This window comes from Pelobates fuscus, chromosome 8 (genome assembly GCF_036172605.1).
Source record: "Pelobates fuscus isolate aPelFus1 chromosome 8, aPelFus1.pri, whole genome shotgun sequence".
NCBI lineage: Eukaryota > Metazoa > Chordata > Amphibia > Anura > Pelobatidae > Pelobates > Pelobates fuscus.
In genome coordinates, this window is record NC_086324.1 from 164,685,787 (window position 1) to 164,702,036 (window position 16,250).

Sequence of the window (16,250 nt, forward strand, 5' to 3'; positions counted from 1 at the left end):
TCTATTCTCCACAATTCCCAATTTAATGAACCCTATCTTTTTTCCAGTAAACCTGATGTATATTAATAATGTTCTGGTTTTAGCTCACGGAGTGCTAGAGGATAACGCATTTAACATGTCTTTGAGGCACATTGCACTTGCCAAGTTTAATAAGCATTTTCGAAGTCTGTTTAAGCTATTCTTGGTGCTGACTAGTTATTTGGAAGCCTCTCTCTGTTCCCAGCAGGCACCCGAGAGATGAGCCCCACAGCCCGGGAGCATGCAGAGGCCCTGCTTTTGGCGTGCAGGTACCTCCCTCCTTCATTCTTATCTGCCCCAGGGCAAAGGGTGGGCATGTTGGCTGAAGCTGCCCGCACCTTGGAGAAGCTTGGGGATAAACGCACCCTTCAGGACTGCCAACAATTCATCCTGGCTTTGGGCAGTGGGACCACTGTAACGTCCAGCTAGAGGGACCAGCTCATAGGCCCTAAATCAAAACTTAAATGAAAACGGCTACATAGCAGAGTCCATAGCCTGCGAGAGATGGTCACACTTTTTGGGAATGAACATTGGACAAAGTAAAGACTGCAAGAAGCTTGCTGTTAATCCAAAGAGCAGACTATATTGGCATATTCCACGGTGGTTATTAAAAGCACATTGTATTGCAAGGCGGGGAAGGGGTTTTGTACCATCTTCTAAAACATTAATCTGGTTCCAGGGCTGCATTGTAATGGTTATTCACAGGAACTGCACTATTCTGGCATTGGGCCGGGTAACATTATATTAATGGATTCTACAAGTGTAGAATACCCACACCTTGCCATCTCCATAAACTACACATGGTTTTCTAATGTGGGACAGCCGTGCTACGGATGCATTTGACCCTGCTTGTCTATATGAGGATCGTGCTGTAAATGCAGTCAGGGTGTTCAACCAATGAGGGGTAATGTCATTTTTTATAAACCCAAACCCCATAACACTTTATACATTTACCAAAACACTGCTCTTGGTAATACCACTGAGGGTGTAACAGATGAATAACAGACACTTTCATAGATGCTCTAAGTAGCGGTTCGATTACTCCTATTGGCTGTTTAGATATGTATTTTATTTTTTTTCCCCGGGTCTTTGAAGTGTTACAATGTATTTGTTCTTTGGAACGCAGGAGGAGGATCTTACCTTTTGAATAGACTTTTTGACTGCAACCACATTATCCAACAATGTGGAATTAATAGGCATTCTACAACCCCCCTCCGCCCCCTTATCTGTCTGTAAGAGCACAAGGCTTACAATCTAATTACAAAAAGTAATGAGCTGTATATCCATTGTAATTAAATTGTCACCATAGAAACCGTTTCAACGTGAGTAAGGTGCGTTCCTTGCTGGAACATGAGGTTTGGCATCGCGTCCTTCCAGATTACCATAGAGCATGGGGGTACCCAAAAGGAGGATGTTGTAAACCTACACCTCCCATGATGCTTTGCATGCCTTTAGAATGACAATGCATGATGGAAGCTGTAGTTTAAAAAAAAAAAAATCTGGATATATAAGTTTTGGGCACCCCTCCCCTGGAGGATAAAACACGACCAGTAGTAAATGGAGATCGAGGGTACTTCCGTGTAATTACTGTGGGCTTCCTGCCATTGAGGATGGTTTCGATTAATTCTGTTTGCATACTTTTATTTTTCTTAGAGCAAAGGTGTTTTTGTACAGACTGTTTATGAAGAGATATTTATAATTTTCTTTTATAAAAGAAACACAAATATATAAATAAAGTAGTTTTGGCTTTGCAAGCTGTCTCATGTATTCTACAACCCACATTAAAAATTAAGCTTGGGATTATCAACATTATTCAAATCAAGTGTGTACTGACCGAAATTAAAGGGATACTATAGTCACCAGAACAACTACAGCTTATTGAATTTGTTCTGGTGAGTAGAATCATTACCTTCAGGCTTTTTGATGTAAACACTGACTTTTACAGCCTAGTGATAACTTCACTGGCCACTCCTCAGATAGCTGTTAGAGTTGGATCAGGCTACCACTTCTGCTGATGTCAGCAGGCTGGTGTAATGGAAGCAGGGACAAAGTAAGCAGCTGCAGACTTGAATACAAATAAGATTTTACTATTTTAGGGATGCATGCGGGAACCAGGGTGGCTAGATGGAAGTTTTAACCCTATAGGGTCAGGAATACATGTTTGTGTTCCTGACCCTATAGTGCTCCTTTAAGTGAATTTAAAGTTTTTAGGTCAAAATTTGAAATTCAACATTCTTTCTTACATTATTGGCCTAACGTAAACAGTGCACCTAATGAGTGTGGGAGCCTGGAATGTCTCTTTTTAAAAACCTAAATCCACCCACTATAACTAACTGTAAGCTAACCTACACAGTACACGTAACGTGTGTGTGGGAGCCTGGAGTGTCCCTTTAATAATATAAACCCACCCAGTATAACTAACTGTAACCTAACCTACACAGTGCTAGTAAAGTGTGGGAGCCTGGAGTGTCCCTTTAATAATATAAACCCACCCAGTATAACTGTAACCTAACCTACACAGTGCACCTAACGTGTGTGGGAGCCTGGAGTGCCCCTTTAATAATATAAACCCACCCAGTATAACTAACTGTAACCTAACCTACACAGTGCATCTAACGTGTGGGAGCCTGGAGTGTCCCTTTAATAATATAAACCCATCCACTATAACTAACTGTAACCTAACCTACACAGTGCAGCTAACGTGTGTGGGAGCCTGGAGTGTCCCTTTAATAATATAAACCCACCCAGTATAACTAACTGTAACCTAACCTACACAGTGCATCTAACGTGTGGGAGCCTGGAGTGTCCCTTTAATAATATAAACCCATCCACTATAACTAACTGTAACCTAACCTACACAGTGCAGCTAACGTGTGTGGGAGCCTGGAGTGTCCCTTTAATAATATAAACCCACCCAGTATAGCTAACTGTAACCTAACCTACACAGTGCACCTAACGTGTGGGAGCCTGGAGTGTCCCTTTAATAATATAAACCCACCCAGTATAACTGTAACCTAACCTACACAGTGCATCTAACGTGTGGGAGCCTGGAGTGCCCCTTTAATAATATAAACCCACCCAGTATAACTGTAACCTAACCTACACAGTGCATCTAACGTGTGTGGGAGCCTGGAGTGTCCCTTTAATAATATAAACCCACCCAGTATAACTGTAACCTAACCTACACAGTGCACCTAATGTGTGTGGGAGCCTGGAGTGTCCCTTTAATAATATAAATCCACCCAGTATAGCTAACTGTAACCTAACCTACACAGTGCACCTAACGTGTGTGGGAGCCTGGAGTGTCCCTTTAATAATATAAACCCACCCAGTATAACTAACTGTAACCTAACCTACACAGTGCATCTAATGTGTGCGAGAGCCTGGAGTGTTCTTTTAATATTCCTGTTGAAGAGGAAACTACTTCAGTGAGCTTTCTGTCCATCATTCCTCAATAAAGCTTCAACTAAATCTCTTGGTCGTTTTAAGGAGTATAAATTTGCCTTTTTTATGAATTGTTTACGTTTAGACCTCTTTAGCTCTTACAGTATCTAAATCCTCCTTCGGACGTCTATTTGACCAAATCTCTGTTTATAGTGATGTATGATGTGAGGAAGCAGACCGGCCTGATGAGTAATTTGCAGATTATTAAACTAAAGCATTTTGGGCTACAGCAACAAAAACAATGTAATCGACACCGTATTCACTACTATTATTAATGTGTTCTAATGGTAAAGAAGGCTGGCAAAGCACCATGGGACATGTAGTTTTACAAGGGCTGGGGCCCTATCTTTTGGCCATCTCCGTTTACTGAAAGGGCTTGTTGAAAAGTTGGGTTTGGCTTAAAGGACCACACTCATTTTCCTGGCACTATAGTGCCCTGAGGGTGCCCCCACCCTCAGGGTCCCCCTCCCGCCCGGCTCTGGAAAGGTGAAAAGGGGTAAAACGTACCTTTTTCCAGCGCTGGGCGGGGAGATCTCTGCCTCCGATCCTCCTCCGTTCCGCCCCGTCAGCTGAATGCGCACGCGCGGCAGGAGCTGCGCGCGCATTCAGCCGGTCGCATAGGAAAGCATTTACAATGCTTTCCTATGGACGCTTGCGTGCTCTCACTGATTTTCACAGTGAGAATCACGCAAGCGCCTCTAGCGGCTGTCAGTGAGACAGCCACTAGAGGATTTGGGGGCTGGATTAACCCATTTATAAACATAGCAGTTTCTCTGAAACTGCTATGTTTATAAAAAAAAATGGGTTAACCCTAGCTGGACCTGGCACCCAGACCACTTCATTAAGCTGAAGTGGTCTGGGTGCCTAGAGTGGTCCTTTAACCGATGCCATTACCCAGACACTGGGAGAGTGATTTGGCAGTTCACAACAATGACATAACGAGGGTTATAGCCAGGGCCGTCTCTAACAAGGGGCAAACAGGGCAGCTGCCCTGGCACCAGTTGCTCCTGGGGAACCCAAAGCAGCTGCCCTGTGGGCCCCCTGCCCGCAGCCAGGTCTGAACAGCCCACCAGGATACTGAGAAATATCCCGGTGGGCTGCAGCAGGCGAGGTAATCAGGGCCCCCCGGCCCTTTAAGAGAGCTGCAGACCGGGCCTCTGTCTTCCTGCCTGCTGGGAGGAAGTGTTGTGAGGTCACTTCCTCCCAATTAACAGAGTGCCGCTGGGGAGGAGGAACAGACCAAGAAGAAGACTCCCATCAATCTCAGCCATCCAGCTCCCACTGGACTCCAGGGAAGCCACACTTCTGTAAAGGTAAGGAGGGTGGCTAAACTATGTGAATTGATATGACTGTGTGTGTATCTGGCTGTGTTTGTGTCTGTGTATATGTACCTGTGTGTGTATATGAGTGTCAGTATGTGTGTGTATCTATGCGTGTGGCAATGCATACAACCCATCTAACATTGCACACAAATACACCCCTGCATTCCAACATTAACAATGCACAAAAATAAGTTTTGTATGTATGTGTGTATCTGTGTGACAATGCATACATCCCAACATTCCTACGCCAACACACTACACAAATACACCCCTGCATGTGTACCTGTGTTTGTGTGTGTGTACACATATCTGTGTCAGTGTGTGTATATCCCTGTGTGTGGATGTGCCAGTGTTTTTATCTGTGTGTGTGTATACGCCAGACTTTGTCAGTGTGTGCCTGTATCAGTGTGCTAATGTGTATGTAAAAGTGTGAATGTATGTCATACATCACGGCAATAAAACACAATATGCAAACACACCCCTGAATTCAAACTCAAAAAGTATATAGAAACACAGCCCTACACGTAAACACCAATACTACACCCTACATGCACACACATACTGTATACCACAACATGCTCACATTCAAATGCACAAACACTGCTCACAAATACAGCCCTGCAAGAATGGCCAAATGGTAGATCCCCAGCTGGCATCGCATCGTGGGAATTGGACAACAGATGAGGATCTATCTTTTCTCTGCTCTTGCGCTAGAAGGAGGCTCAAAACAATGTCTTGCACCAGGGCCCCGTCTACATTAGTTCTGCCACTGTGTTGGGGTGGAGGGCGTGATTGCATGCCAGAGAGTGAAAGGGTAGAGGGGGGGAAAGGGAAGGCAGGTTCCAGAGGGCCCAAACAAATGCTTGCCCAGGGTCCAATCGATGTTAAAGACGGCCTTGGTTATAGCATCTATCATGAAGGGGTTAATAACGTAGTGGCCATTGTATTGTCGATTAAGGGACAGTTGCTAAACTCCTACTGGCAGTGATTTGGAAACCAAACTGTAACGTTTGCAATTTTTACGATTTGGTCAATAAACCCCAATAGTTATTTATTTTTAAACTAAAGGGGAATAATCATTACAAATAAATATAAAACCTATCAAATGTTATTTGATTGTATTTCACGTGAAAATAGCCATTCTACACTCGAACAGGCGAACGATTGCAGTGACTTTGCGCCAGAATAAAAACACAAAACTGTTTTACTGCACTTTTTTTTTTTTATTCACATTCCCAACGGCCTCTGTTACTCTTAAAGAAAATAAACATCTTTTAGAAAGCTCGGTACACACAGTCTTCAGTGTGAAGCAATGTACTAAAAAGAACACTCATTTTAACACTTTAGTTGCCAAGAGTGGGTGCCATATTTGCACTGCAAGTTCCTCCGGCAGCGAATGTGTTAAACATTTACAGTCTTCATATATTATATATATGTATGTTTACACATATATATATATATACACGCACACCAGAAGATGAGGCGTTTCCGCACTTTGACATTCTACACTCATATTTACAGCAGAGCTTGTGTTCTGGTCTGTCTGCAGGCAGCACAATGGGGTACGTTTAGTGGCGATATCATAACTTGGCGCTGTGACACAGGAGACGCCGTAGCAGTAGTGTCGCTTTCTTGCAGCCGTGTGAGTCACCGCTCTGAGATATTTGTTAGGTGAACCATGGCGGGAAATAGAAAGTGTTAGGGTGGGGTGAATCATGGCGGGAAAGTGTTAGGGTGGGGTGAATCATGGCGGGAAAGTGTTAGGGTGGGGTGAACCATGGCAGGAAACGGACAGTGTTAGGGTGGGGTGAACCATGGCAGGAAAGGGACAGTGTTAGGGTGGGGTGAACCACGGTGGGAAACGGACAGTGTTAGGGTGGGGTCAACAGTGGCGGGAAACGGACAGTATTAGGGTGGGGTGAACCATGGCAGGAAACGGACAGTGTTAGGGTGGGGTGAACCATGGCAGGAAACGGACAGTGTTAGGGTGGGGTGAACCACGGCGGGAAACGGACAGTGTTAGGGTGGGGTGAACCACGGCGGGAAACGGACAGTGTTAGGGTGGGGTGAACGTGGCAGGAAACGGACAGTTAGGGTCGGGTGAACCAAGAAACAAGATGGTAAAATGAGGGATAGATTGCAAAGATATGGTAGCAGGAGAAGAGGAATGAAGAGAGATATAAGGGAAGCCATAGGAGATAGAGAGGAGGATCGAGAGTAAGGAGAACAGACACAGGCCAGACAAGGTGCATAAAGGTGGCAATAAAAGGTGAGCAAGACGGATGGTAAGAACTGGAAGTGGGTTGTAAGGTGTGTAAGATGGGAAGGGACAAAGAGGCAGACAGTTAACAAAGAACAAGTGAGAAGGGGAGAGAAGGGGAAAGAGAGACAAAGGTGTCAAGACAGGAGAGACAGAACACAAACAAGGGAAGAGAAAGTATTGCAAAAATCTAAACAGTGCTATCTGGGGACTTGCAATGTGGAGAATACATAAAGCAGAAAGGTGAGTGGAAGAGGGATCAGGCGAGTGACATGTCTGAGATGTGATCTGAGAAGGTGGAACTCTATCCTAATGCAGTGTAAGATCCCGCTACAGTCTGAATTAACTCCTTTCCCTTGCAGCAGCAGCAGCCGCTATAGCGTGCAGTAAGAATCTGTCCTTTCCTTGTGGGGTGCCATTGCCAGAGTCATACCGTTTAAACAAAGTGTTTCCATCAGGCTGGAAGTAGATGCTGAGTTCTCACAGTTCATAACTTGAACTCCCAATTTATAGGCCGGTATCTGTGTCACGAGTATTGGAACACTACAATTAGTTTTTTGGGGGGGAAGGGGACCCCCAGGTAAGCAAACGAGGCAATGATCTGAATCACAAAGACATTTAAATTTCCGTACCATTCCTCTGGTCTACCGTCAGAAGCAACCATTATTAAATGGACCCTCCTGGCTCGGTTCTAAATAATATACATTTCAATTTTAACCCCTGGCAGATGAAGTTGACCTTTAGCTTGCCAGGAGTGTGCAGCCACCTGACACATAAAGAGCCTTCGCTATCAAGGTTTTGGATAACACATGTGATGTCATAAGCTCCCATTTTGGGCGGGAGTGATGCTCCTGTCTGATTGCGCTTCATATTGTTCCAGAAATATGACATCTCTTCACTCCTGACGTGATTTGCTCTTCCGGATATGTGTCTTCTCTGTGACCGGAACCTTCTGTATCCTCTACGAGATAGTAAGGTGGTCATGGAAGAGAGGACGTTCCTGCTATCCCAGTGCTCTCCTGAACTTGGCACAGCAGGTATAATGTGACTGGCAGCTTGATGGGGAGGGGGTCCAGAGCCCTATCTCCACAGTAGGAAATGGTGACAGTGCCAAAGAAGTGAACAAAAGATTTTGGGTGTGATGAGGGTGACTACTGCAGAGCCGGTGGTTACACCAGGAGTCTCTGGGGGGAGAAAAAAAGAAGGAAAAGTAAAGTGAGAAGAAACAGATTAGACTTTTCTTGAAAACAAATCTACAATATAAAAAAATCTCCAGCCAGTGAACGACCCACAATGGGCCTTCATTCCCTGACCCCACCATAGCTTGTGAAGAAGTGATGGACTTCCGCTAAAGAAAGCCTCATTCTAAATACTTAGTGCTAACGCACGTTCATTCACTGTCCTGTCTCTGATGCTGTTTCACCAAACGTTGCGGGGTTTTATAACATTTTCCTGATAACTTAGAGATAAGTGCAAAACGGAGACGGGAGATAATCAACTCAAATTAGGGACTGTAATAAATACAAATGCTTGTGATTCCCCTGGGAGAGGTACAGGCCATGAAAGGGAGTCTCTTAAAATGAGGTCAGTGTAAGAACTGATTTATCGATAAGACCTCTGAAACGGTTACATTATAAGCGGCCATTACTCAGTTCTGACATCTTATCACTTTGAGCATGATCTTTTATGGAACAACACTGCCACTATGTGGCCATAAATGGTGTGGCAGGTTCATACCGTCAGAAATATTCTTTGTGCACTATATGTATATAAATATATGAAACTCTAACTACCAACATATACCTTATGTCGGTTGTTTTTAATTAGATTAACGGTTTGTATTTTTACGTTGGGAGGTTTTACTAAACTGTCTGGAATTGACCAGATAATTGCAATTTAGAAGCCAAAATAGTCAAATCGGAATGAAGTCGAGCTGCAGAATTTTTCTGCTTCAGAGATTTTTGCCTAATTTTTACAATTCCCTCGCCATATTCCGACAGTTTTGTAAATAACATGAATGAACACTGCACTATAGGCCATAGCCTGTTCATTTGTAACTTTCAGCCATCAGTAACTACCGGTAGGTAGAAAAGGGAATCGAGAAACTTTCTACATCGTGTCTTGAAATCATTCGTATACAAGTTCTGGCCTAAGTTTTGAAATGTGGCTGACAATCCACCATAACTACCGCCTAGTAAATACATTCATATATAAGGTTATATCTTGGACCACAATGTAACATTTTTTTTAAAACTTTTCAATTGATCACAATCTGTTAGAAAAACTGTTTCAATTATTTATTTACAAGAATTTCCATAGAATTTATAGACATGTTGACTTCTACAGATTAATCATTTGAAATGTTTTTGTAACAGATCGTGATTATTTGAAAGGTTTTATTTCATAAAGAAAGAAAAAAAAAAACAACAACAAATGATCTTGCTAATCATACCTTGTGTTTAGGACATCTTATCGAAAAGTTCTCTTCATTTAATAGGCAACCTAGAAATAAAGACACATTTTACATTTTACAGTCTACAGTATCATGCCCCGAGCCCCACCACCCAAAAAAGGAACCCCGCACGATACATTAAACACAATTCTCATTGAAGCTGTCCTATGAATTCTATATAGTGCCGGGCAGCGCTATTCAGGTGCTGCCCATCATCATGTTGCAGTAATGCGTCTGCTTGGAAAGGATCAGTGGATCTTACATCCCGACCCTTTGGAAGATATTAATCTAAAGAAATGGATGTTTTGTTGCCATTCGGTGAAGCACTAGATTTCAATTTAATACATTTGAGAATATGCTCCCTCATTCTTTTTTTGTTTTTCTGCAAATCCTGCCAAGAAAATATTTGAATTTCAAAACAGTAAAAGAAGTAAAAATGCTCCAGCTCGTTATCATCTCGCCGTTCTCATTTAAATAATTACCTGGCACTTTTTTTTTACACCTAATGATTTAAGGAATTGTAATTTTTTTTGTCTGCGTTGGTAACAAAGAGTCTGATTCTGCGGCTCAGAAGCAGCGAGACAGGTTTTTGTAGATATCAATTTCCTTTGTTGTCAATATTTCTACATAGTTATTTTTTTGTGCAGTTTGCAAATAAGTAACTTCTGAAATTCAGCTTTTAAAACAAATAAAAAAAAAATAAAAAAAACTATTTAATAAGTTCTCACTACAATACTTATAAATATATATTTTTTTTTTAAAGCACCCTTTTTAAACGTCTAAATTATTTGCCAATTCTTTAAGGAATACTTTAGGTTAATTAATGCACTGGTTTTTTTTGTTGTTGTTTTTTTTAATATGAGTAATGCATTAAAAAAACAGGCTTTAGGTTGTAAAGGGGGGGTGGCTGTTGGATGTAAAGGGGGATGGCTGTTGGCTTTAGGTTGTAAAGGGGGATGGCTATTGGTTGTAAAGGGGGATAGCTGTTGGCTGTAGGTTATGAAAGGGGATGGCTGTTGACTGTTGGTTGTAAAGGGGCATGGCTTTTGGATGTAGGATGTAGAGGGGGTTGGCTGTAAAGGGGGCTGTTGGTTGTTAAGGGAGATGGCTGTTGGCTGTAGGTTGTAAAGGGGGATGGCTGTTGGCTGTAAAGGGGGCTGTTGGTTGTTAAGGGAGATGGCTGTTGGCTGTAGGTTGTAAAGGGGGATGGCTGTTGGCTGTAAAGGGGGCTGTTGGTTGTTAAGGGAGATGGCTGTTGGCTGTAGGTTGTAAAGGGGGATGGCTGTTGGCTGTAAAGGGGGCTGTTGGTTGTTAAGGGAGATGGCTGTTGGCTGTAGGTTGTAAAGGGGGATGGCTGTTGGCGAGTGACAGCACCTCAGCAAATTAATTCCACCAATTTCAGAGTTTGTTCAACCAATGAGCATGCAGAATGCTTGCCTCATTCAATCACAAAGCAGCTTTATCAGCAGGAAGACTCTGACAATGTAAACACAATTTAGAGAAACTCCAGGAAACCCCAGCAGTAATATCAATATCAATCCACTGCATTCAATGCCATTTAATTATTCATTTATTGAAACAGATTTTTGCAGAATGCTGTCAGATACAGGGTTAAAAAAAAAATCTATTCAGTCATTTACATTTTTTTTTTTTTAAAGCAATTTATATTTGTGCAGCTTGATCTAAGAGTGCTTCCTGACAATTCAGACTGTTGGGATCTCTCTAATTAACCAATTAAAGTGAATGGCTATACCAGGCAGCTAAATGTGTAGGTGTGTAATGCAGTGCAAAGCTGGCTGCCGGCTCCCCTGGGGGGACACATTAAGCAGGGCTGGTGTCATTTATCCATGTCCCTGCATAATTTCCCCGTTGAGTTTCCATTTAGGGGAAAGGCCAATGAATGCTTTGGGAACCATAAACGTGGCAGCCACAAGCACAGCAGAACGATATTGAAAAAAAAAAAAGGAAAATAAAATAAAAACATCGGAAAAAATGCGTCATCTTTGCATATCTACATTAGCAGCCATCTCCTTCCTCCCATCCGTGCTAATCCTTAACGAGGATTAGGGGGAAAGGCAGAACGCGTTGGTACTTGCAATATTGTTATGCATGGCATGAACATGGAAACACATCTGGGACCATCCTTTGTGTTTCTCTTTAAACCAGACTAGGTTAGCAATCCGTTCAGAGGGTTAATTGGAAACCAACTGTATGTAAACTGCACGCTACCAAAGGGACACCTAGTGGATGGACGGTCTGAAACAACACATTGGGGCTTATTCACTACACAGCAAATAGCGGCAAATTGCAAACTTCAGACTAACGTTATGGCTACACCTGAGTTGGGAGAATGTTTCCAAATCAGATATTTAAACTCTGAGGGTTCAAAGGCCTGATACCACCCAGAATGCAATGCGTTGAACACCCCAACTTACCCGTCTCCATTGCACATGTATAGTGATAGGTTTGTGTGCATCCCTGGTGGCTGCAGCCCACAGTCGCTCCTGGCTTTAGACATTTGGGGCAGGGCTGCGGGCAAAGATCAGATTACTTAGAGGGAGAATACGTGTGATACAACAACTTGTCTCTGTACATCTTAATAAGGCAAATAAAACATTATAAAAACATACATTTTACATCAGAAATCTCCCCAATAGAATGATGGACCTTGAGGTTTACAATTACTTTTTTTTGGCTATTTTGTATTTTCTTTCACTATAACTAATGATCTGGGTCACCTCTCCAGGTATCTAATTGTCATGGAAAAAATAAAACGCTGAATGAATATAGTACTCAGCAGCCTAAGGTCTCCGGGGACTGATTTCTGGCCCATGGTTTGCAAGTCGCAGGATTTTTTAAGCAGAGAACACACACAACAATAAAACATCATTTTTTTTTTTAAAAGAGAGCAAAAAAGGAATGAAAATGGGACAAAGTCCATTTCTGGAGCAGTGGCAAGGCTCAAGGCTATGGATGTGGTTTTGCTGATGTAGCCAAACTCTGCACGCCTTGCTTTCTGGAAATCACTCAATGACAGCCAGCGTCTGACACTGTGTCCGGGCACACTGAGCGAAGGCAGCCAAACGTTTAACCCCTGTCTTTACCAGGCAGGGAATCCTGCTTATTTCACTATACTGCACTATAATATCCCCCCTCCCCCGCCCAGCCCCTTTAAGGGACACTATAGGCACCCAGACCATTTACCCAGCAATGGTAAATATTGTAGCTTCTGATAAACTGCTATAACTACATTGCAGGACTATGACGGCCTTTAGTGACTGTCAATTGGAAAGCCACTAGGGGCACTTCCTGCTCACGCTGGACGTCCTCACGCTCTACATGACCAACGCTTTCCTATGGGAAGGGCCTAATGTGCTCGCGGTGACAGCGGAGGGGGCGAAGATGGGAGATCAGAGCTGGAATCGGGTAAGTACAGTAAGGGTTTATTAACTCTTACACTGTGGAGGGGGGGGGGGGGAGGGGGAGGGCGAGGGAGGGCATGAGGGAGCTATAGTCCTAGGAATACAACTTTCCTTTAACCCCTTAAGGACACATGACATGTCTGACACGTCATTATTCCCTTTTATTCCAGAAGTTTGGTCCTTAAGGGGTTAAAGAGGCAATCCAGAAATATGTTTTGCTGAACAATATCATTCCTACATCATGATGGCCAGGACGACAAAAGAGCTGCCTTGCAATATGTAGAATTGAAATGCTTCTCGATGGAAATCAAGCCGTGATTCATTGAATTCTACACACGGCAGGGCAGCACTTTCCACATACAGTCGGTCAGCAGGTGACGGGAGTCCAGGAAACATGGCGGGTCTGCCAATCCTTTCCCCGATACCGGTGACCCTCTACCGTGCAAGGTCAGCTTTAAAGGTTGGAAACATGGCGTAGGGATGGCTAACCTTGTCACTCCAGAATCTCTGAACTACATCTCCCATAATGCTTTGTCAGTGTCAACAACAAAAGGGAGGTGTATTCTAGTAAATATTATGAGAAAAGAAGAGTACACTGGGCTTTTTAAATTTCTATTTACAACCGTGAAAGCTGTTCATATACTTCGCATGTAACACTTTTAGGGTCATTTACTAAAGAATTGTATGGAACTGGAAGTGAATTTCAAATTTAAATGGATTCTATAGTGTTAGCAAGACAATTCTGTATCCCAAACACTAGTGAGCACCCTGGTCCCCCCTTCGTTGCGCTCTCCCCCCACCACCCCAGCAGCTTATGGGTTAAAAAACCCATTAGTCACTTACCAGATTCCAGCTCTGATGTCCCTTAGCGCTGGGTCAGCCCTCGAACTCCTCCAATGGGGACATCCAGCAGGACATCCAGCATCAGTTAGGAGACCAAAGGTCCTTTACCAACCAGGAAGTCCAGTTCTCTAAAACTGCAATGATTTACACAGCAGGACTAAGTGGGACAGGGACACTGCACCCAGGACACTTCACTGAGATAAAGTGGTCTTGGTGCCTACAGTATCTGAACTGAAAGCATAGCTGGCTAGTTATTTTGACCTTAAAGGGGACACTATATTCACCAGAACAACTACAGCTTAATATAGTTGTTCTGGTGAGTACAGACACTCCTGACTTACCGACCGGGTTCCGTTTTTACGTTTCCCGAACATAGATTAGAAGGATGCTCTGCTCTGGTGCTCTTGTTTACGTTCTGGGGAATTTACCCGAACATAGAAATACGCACCAGAGCAGGGAATACCTCAAATGTATGTTCAGGGAAAATTCCCAGAACATAGACCAGCTCTCCAACGTGGGGAATCCCTTGAATCCCACACTAAAGAGCTGGTCGTAAGTGCGAAACGTCGTAAAACAGGAAGGTAGTAAAGTGACGACCACCTGTATAGTCAGTCCCTTCAGGCTTTTTGCAGTAAACACTCTCTTTTCAGAGAAAGGGCAGTGTTTACATTACAGCCAAGGGATGCCTCCATTGGTCACTCCTCAGATGGCAACTAGAGATGCTTCCTGGGGCAGTGCTGTACACTGTGCAGCACTGACGTTCAGCGTCTCCACCCTCTGCATGCAGACACTAAACTTTCCTCATAGAGATTCAATTCATCTCTACGAGGAGATGCAGATTGGGCCTGCCTCCTTGGCTTAGGTCATCAGAATTCACAATCTCAGCCAATCCAATGCTTTTCTATGGGATCACCCACGCGGTGCTGAAATAAAAGTGAGTAAACTAAATTTTTAAGGGGAATAAATGGGGGGCAGCCATCTAAATAGTTAGTTTATACAGGTTTGTGTTTCTGACTCTATAGTGTTCCTTTAAAGTTGAATTTCAGTTTGAATTCCCTTGTATTTTCACTTTAGGGAATAAACACATGTGACTTTTTTTTTAAAATTTATTTAAAACATTCACTAAATAATTTTTGAGCTGAAAATCGAATTGCAAGATTTAGGCAAAAATCACCAAAAGATGAAGATTTTTTTCCCAAAATATTGGCTAAATATTAAAATCTACAGGGTCATTAAAGGGACTCTATAGTCACCATATAAAAGCAAGATAGACAGGTCCCCCAGCCTTCCTTCCTGCTTTTATAAGTACTTTCGAGGTAATTTTCGAGGTGGTTTTATATTAAAAACTTACCTCCGTTCCAGCGCCGAGCTCCCAGCCATGCCGCGCCCCCTTTTTCGTCAAAATGACGAAATCGCGGGGCCCAATAGGACGCTCAGGGGTGGGGGCCGGGGGGGACAATAGGTCCCCCCCTTATTGATAATTTTAGGGCCCCCACCCGCCGCACAGGGGTGGGGGCCGGGGGAGGACAGTAGGTCCCCCCCCTTATTGATCATTTTAGGGCCCCCACCCGCCGCTCAGGGGTGGGGGGACAGTAGGTCCCCCCCCCCCCTTATTGATAATTTTAGGGCCCCCACCCACCGCACAGGGGTGGGGGCCGGAAGGAGAGTAGGTCTCTCCCCCCCCCCCTTCAAACACAATTGTGGACAGACAGCATCCCTGTGGGTTTGGGCTTCAGCTGTCAGCTGAAGCCACGCCCACAGCAGTGCTGACAGGCTATCAGCACACAAAGCGCGTTCACAGATAGCCTGTCTGATGTATTCACCCAGAATGCATCGGACGAGAGGCCTTTTTAGGGCCTCTGAACTCGGAAGTCCCTCTGGTGGCCGTCTGATTGACTGCAACAAGAGGTGTTCCAAGCTTCCAATGTAAACACTGCATTTTCTCAGAAAATACAGTGCTTACAAGAAAAAGGCTCCGGGTAGCTGTAGCACTCACCTAAACAACCTCATTAAGCTGAAGTTGTTCAGGTGACTATAGTGTCCCTTTAACTAAAGTGAGAATTCCAAGTTAATTTCAGATTCACAGTAAAAACCGATAAACTGGAAACATTCTTCCTGATCGGCTAGTTTGCCCTTAGATTTGAAATTCCTGTTGAATGAACTTGGAATTCTCGCTATATTGCATAACACACATCACTGACTAAGGAAGGTATTGCTTTATTTTGTTCTCAATGAATGATGTATTAAAGCTATTCCTACTGTAAAGATCGCATCGTTTTCTCTAGTGACCGTTCACCCTCAGCAAAGCTCAGTTAGAATACTAACGAGCTATCCTAATAGCGCACTGCAAGCAAGTACAATTAACATTACACAGCATTATCAGGAAGAGCTATATAACTGTGATTCAGATCTACAATGCCTGTTAAGTATCCACATAGGATGTTCTTTCTAGACATAATATATGGAATCTCTGTGTGTTTCCTATAAAG

General features: G+C 43.4%; 2 protein-coding genes across 9 annotated transcripts in view; one reads left to right on the forward strand and one right to left on the reverse strand.

Moving 5' to 3' along the window:
• The window catches only part of SREBF1 (sterol regulatory element binding transcription factor 1), a 41,056-nt gene extending 40,119 nt beyond the window's left edge, over positions 1-937 (forward strand). For 3 of the 5 annotated variants that reach the window (XM_063430664.1, XM_063430666.1, XM_063430667.1), the window contains one exon: positions 224-937. In XM_063430664.1, the coding sequence (XP_063286734.1) occupies positions 224-447 (224 nt within the window). In that variant the 3' untranslated portion in view covers positions 448-937. The remainder of the gene's footprint in view (positions 1-223) is intronic. The other 2 variants (XM_063430665.1, XM_063430669.1) reach the window with 1 other exon arrangement.
• Positions 938-6,894: 5,957 nt separating this feature from the next.
• RAI1 (retinoic acid induced 1) overlaps positions 6,895-16,250 on the reverse strand; it is a 129,183-nt gene continuing 119,827 nt past the window's right edge. For all 4 annotated transcript variants that reach the window (XM_063430672.1, XM_063430670.1, XM_063430671.1 and 1 more), the window contains 3 exons: positions 11,932-12,025; positions 9,497-9,546; positions 6,895-8,228 (listed from right to left, as the gene is read on the reverse strand). In XM_063430672.1, coding sequence (XP_063286742.1) covers positions 8,214-8,228; positions 9,497-9,546; positions 11,932-12,025 — 159 coding nt within the window. In that variant the 3' untranslated portion in view covers positions 6,895-8,213. The remainder of the gene's footprint in view (positions 8,229-9,496; positions 9,547-11,931; positions 12,026-16,250) is intronic.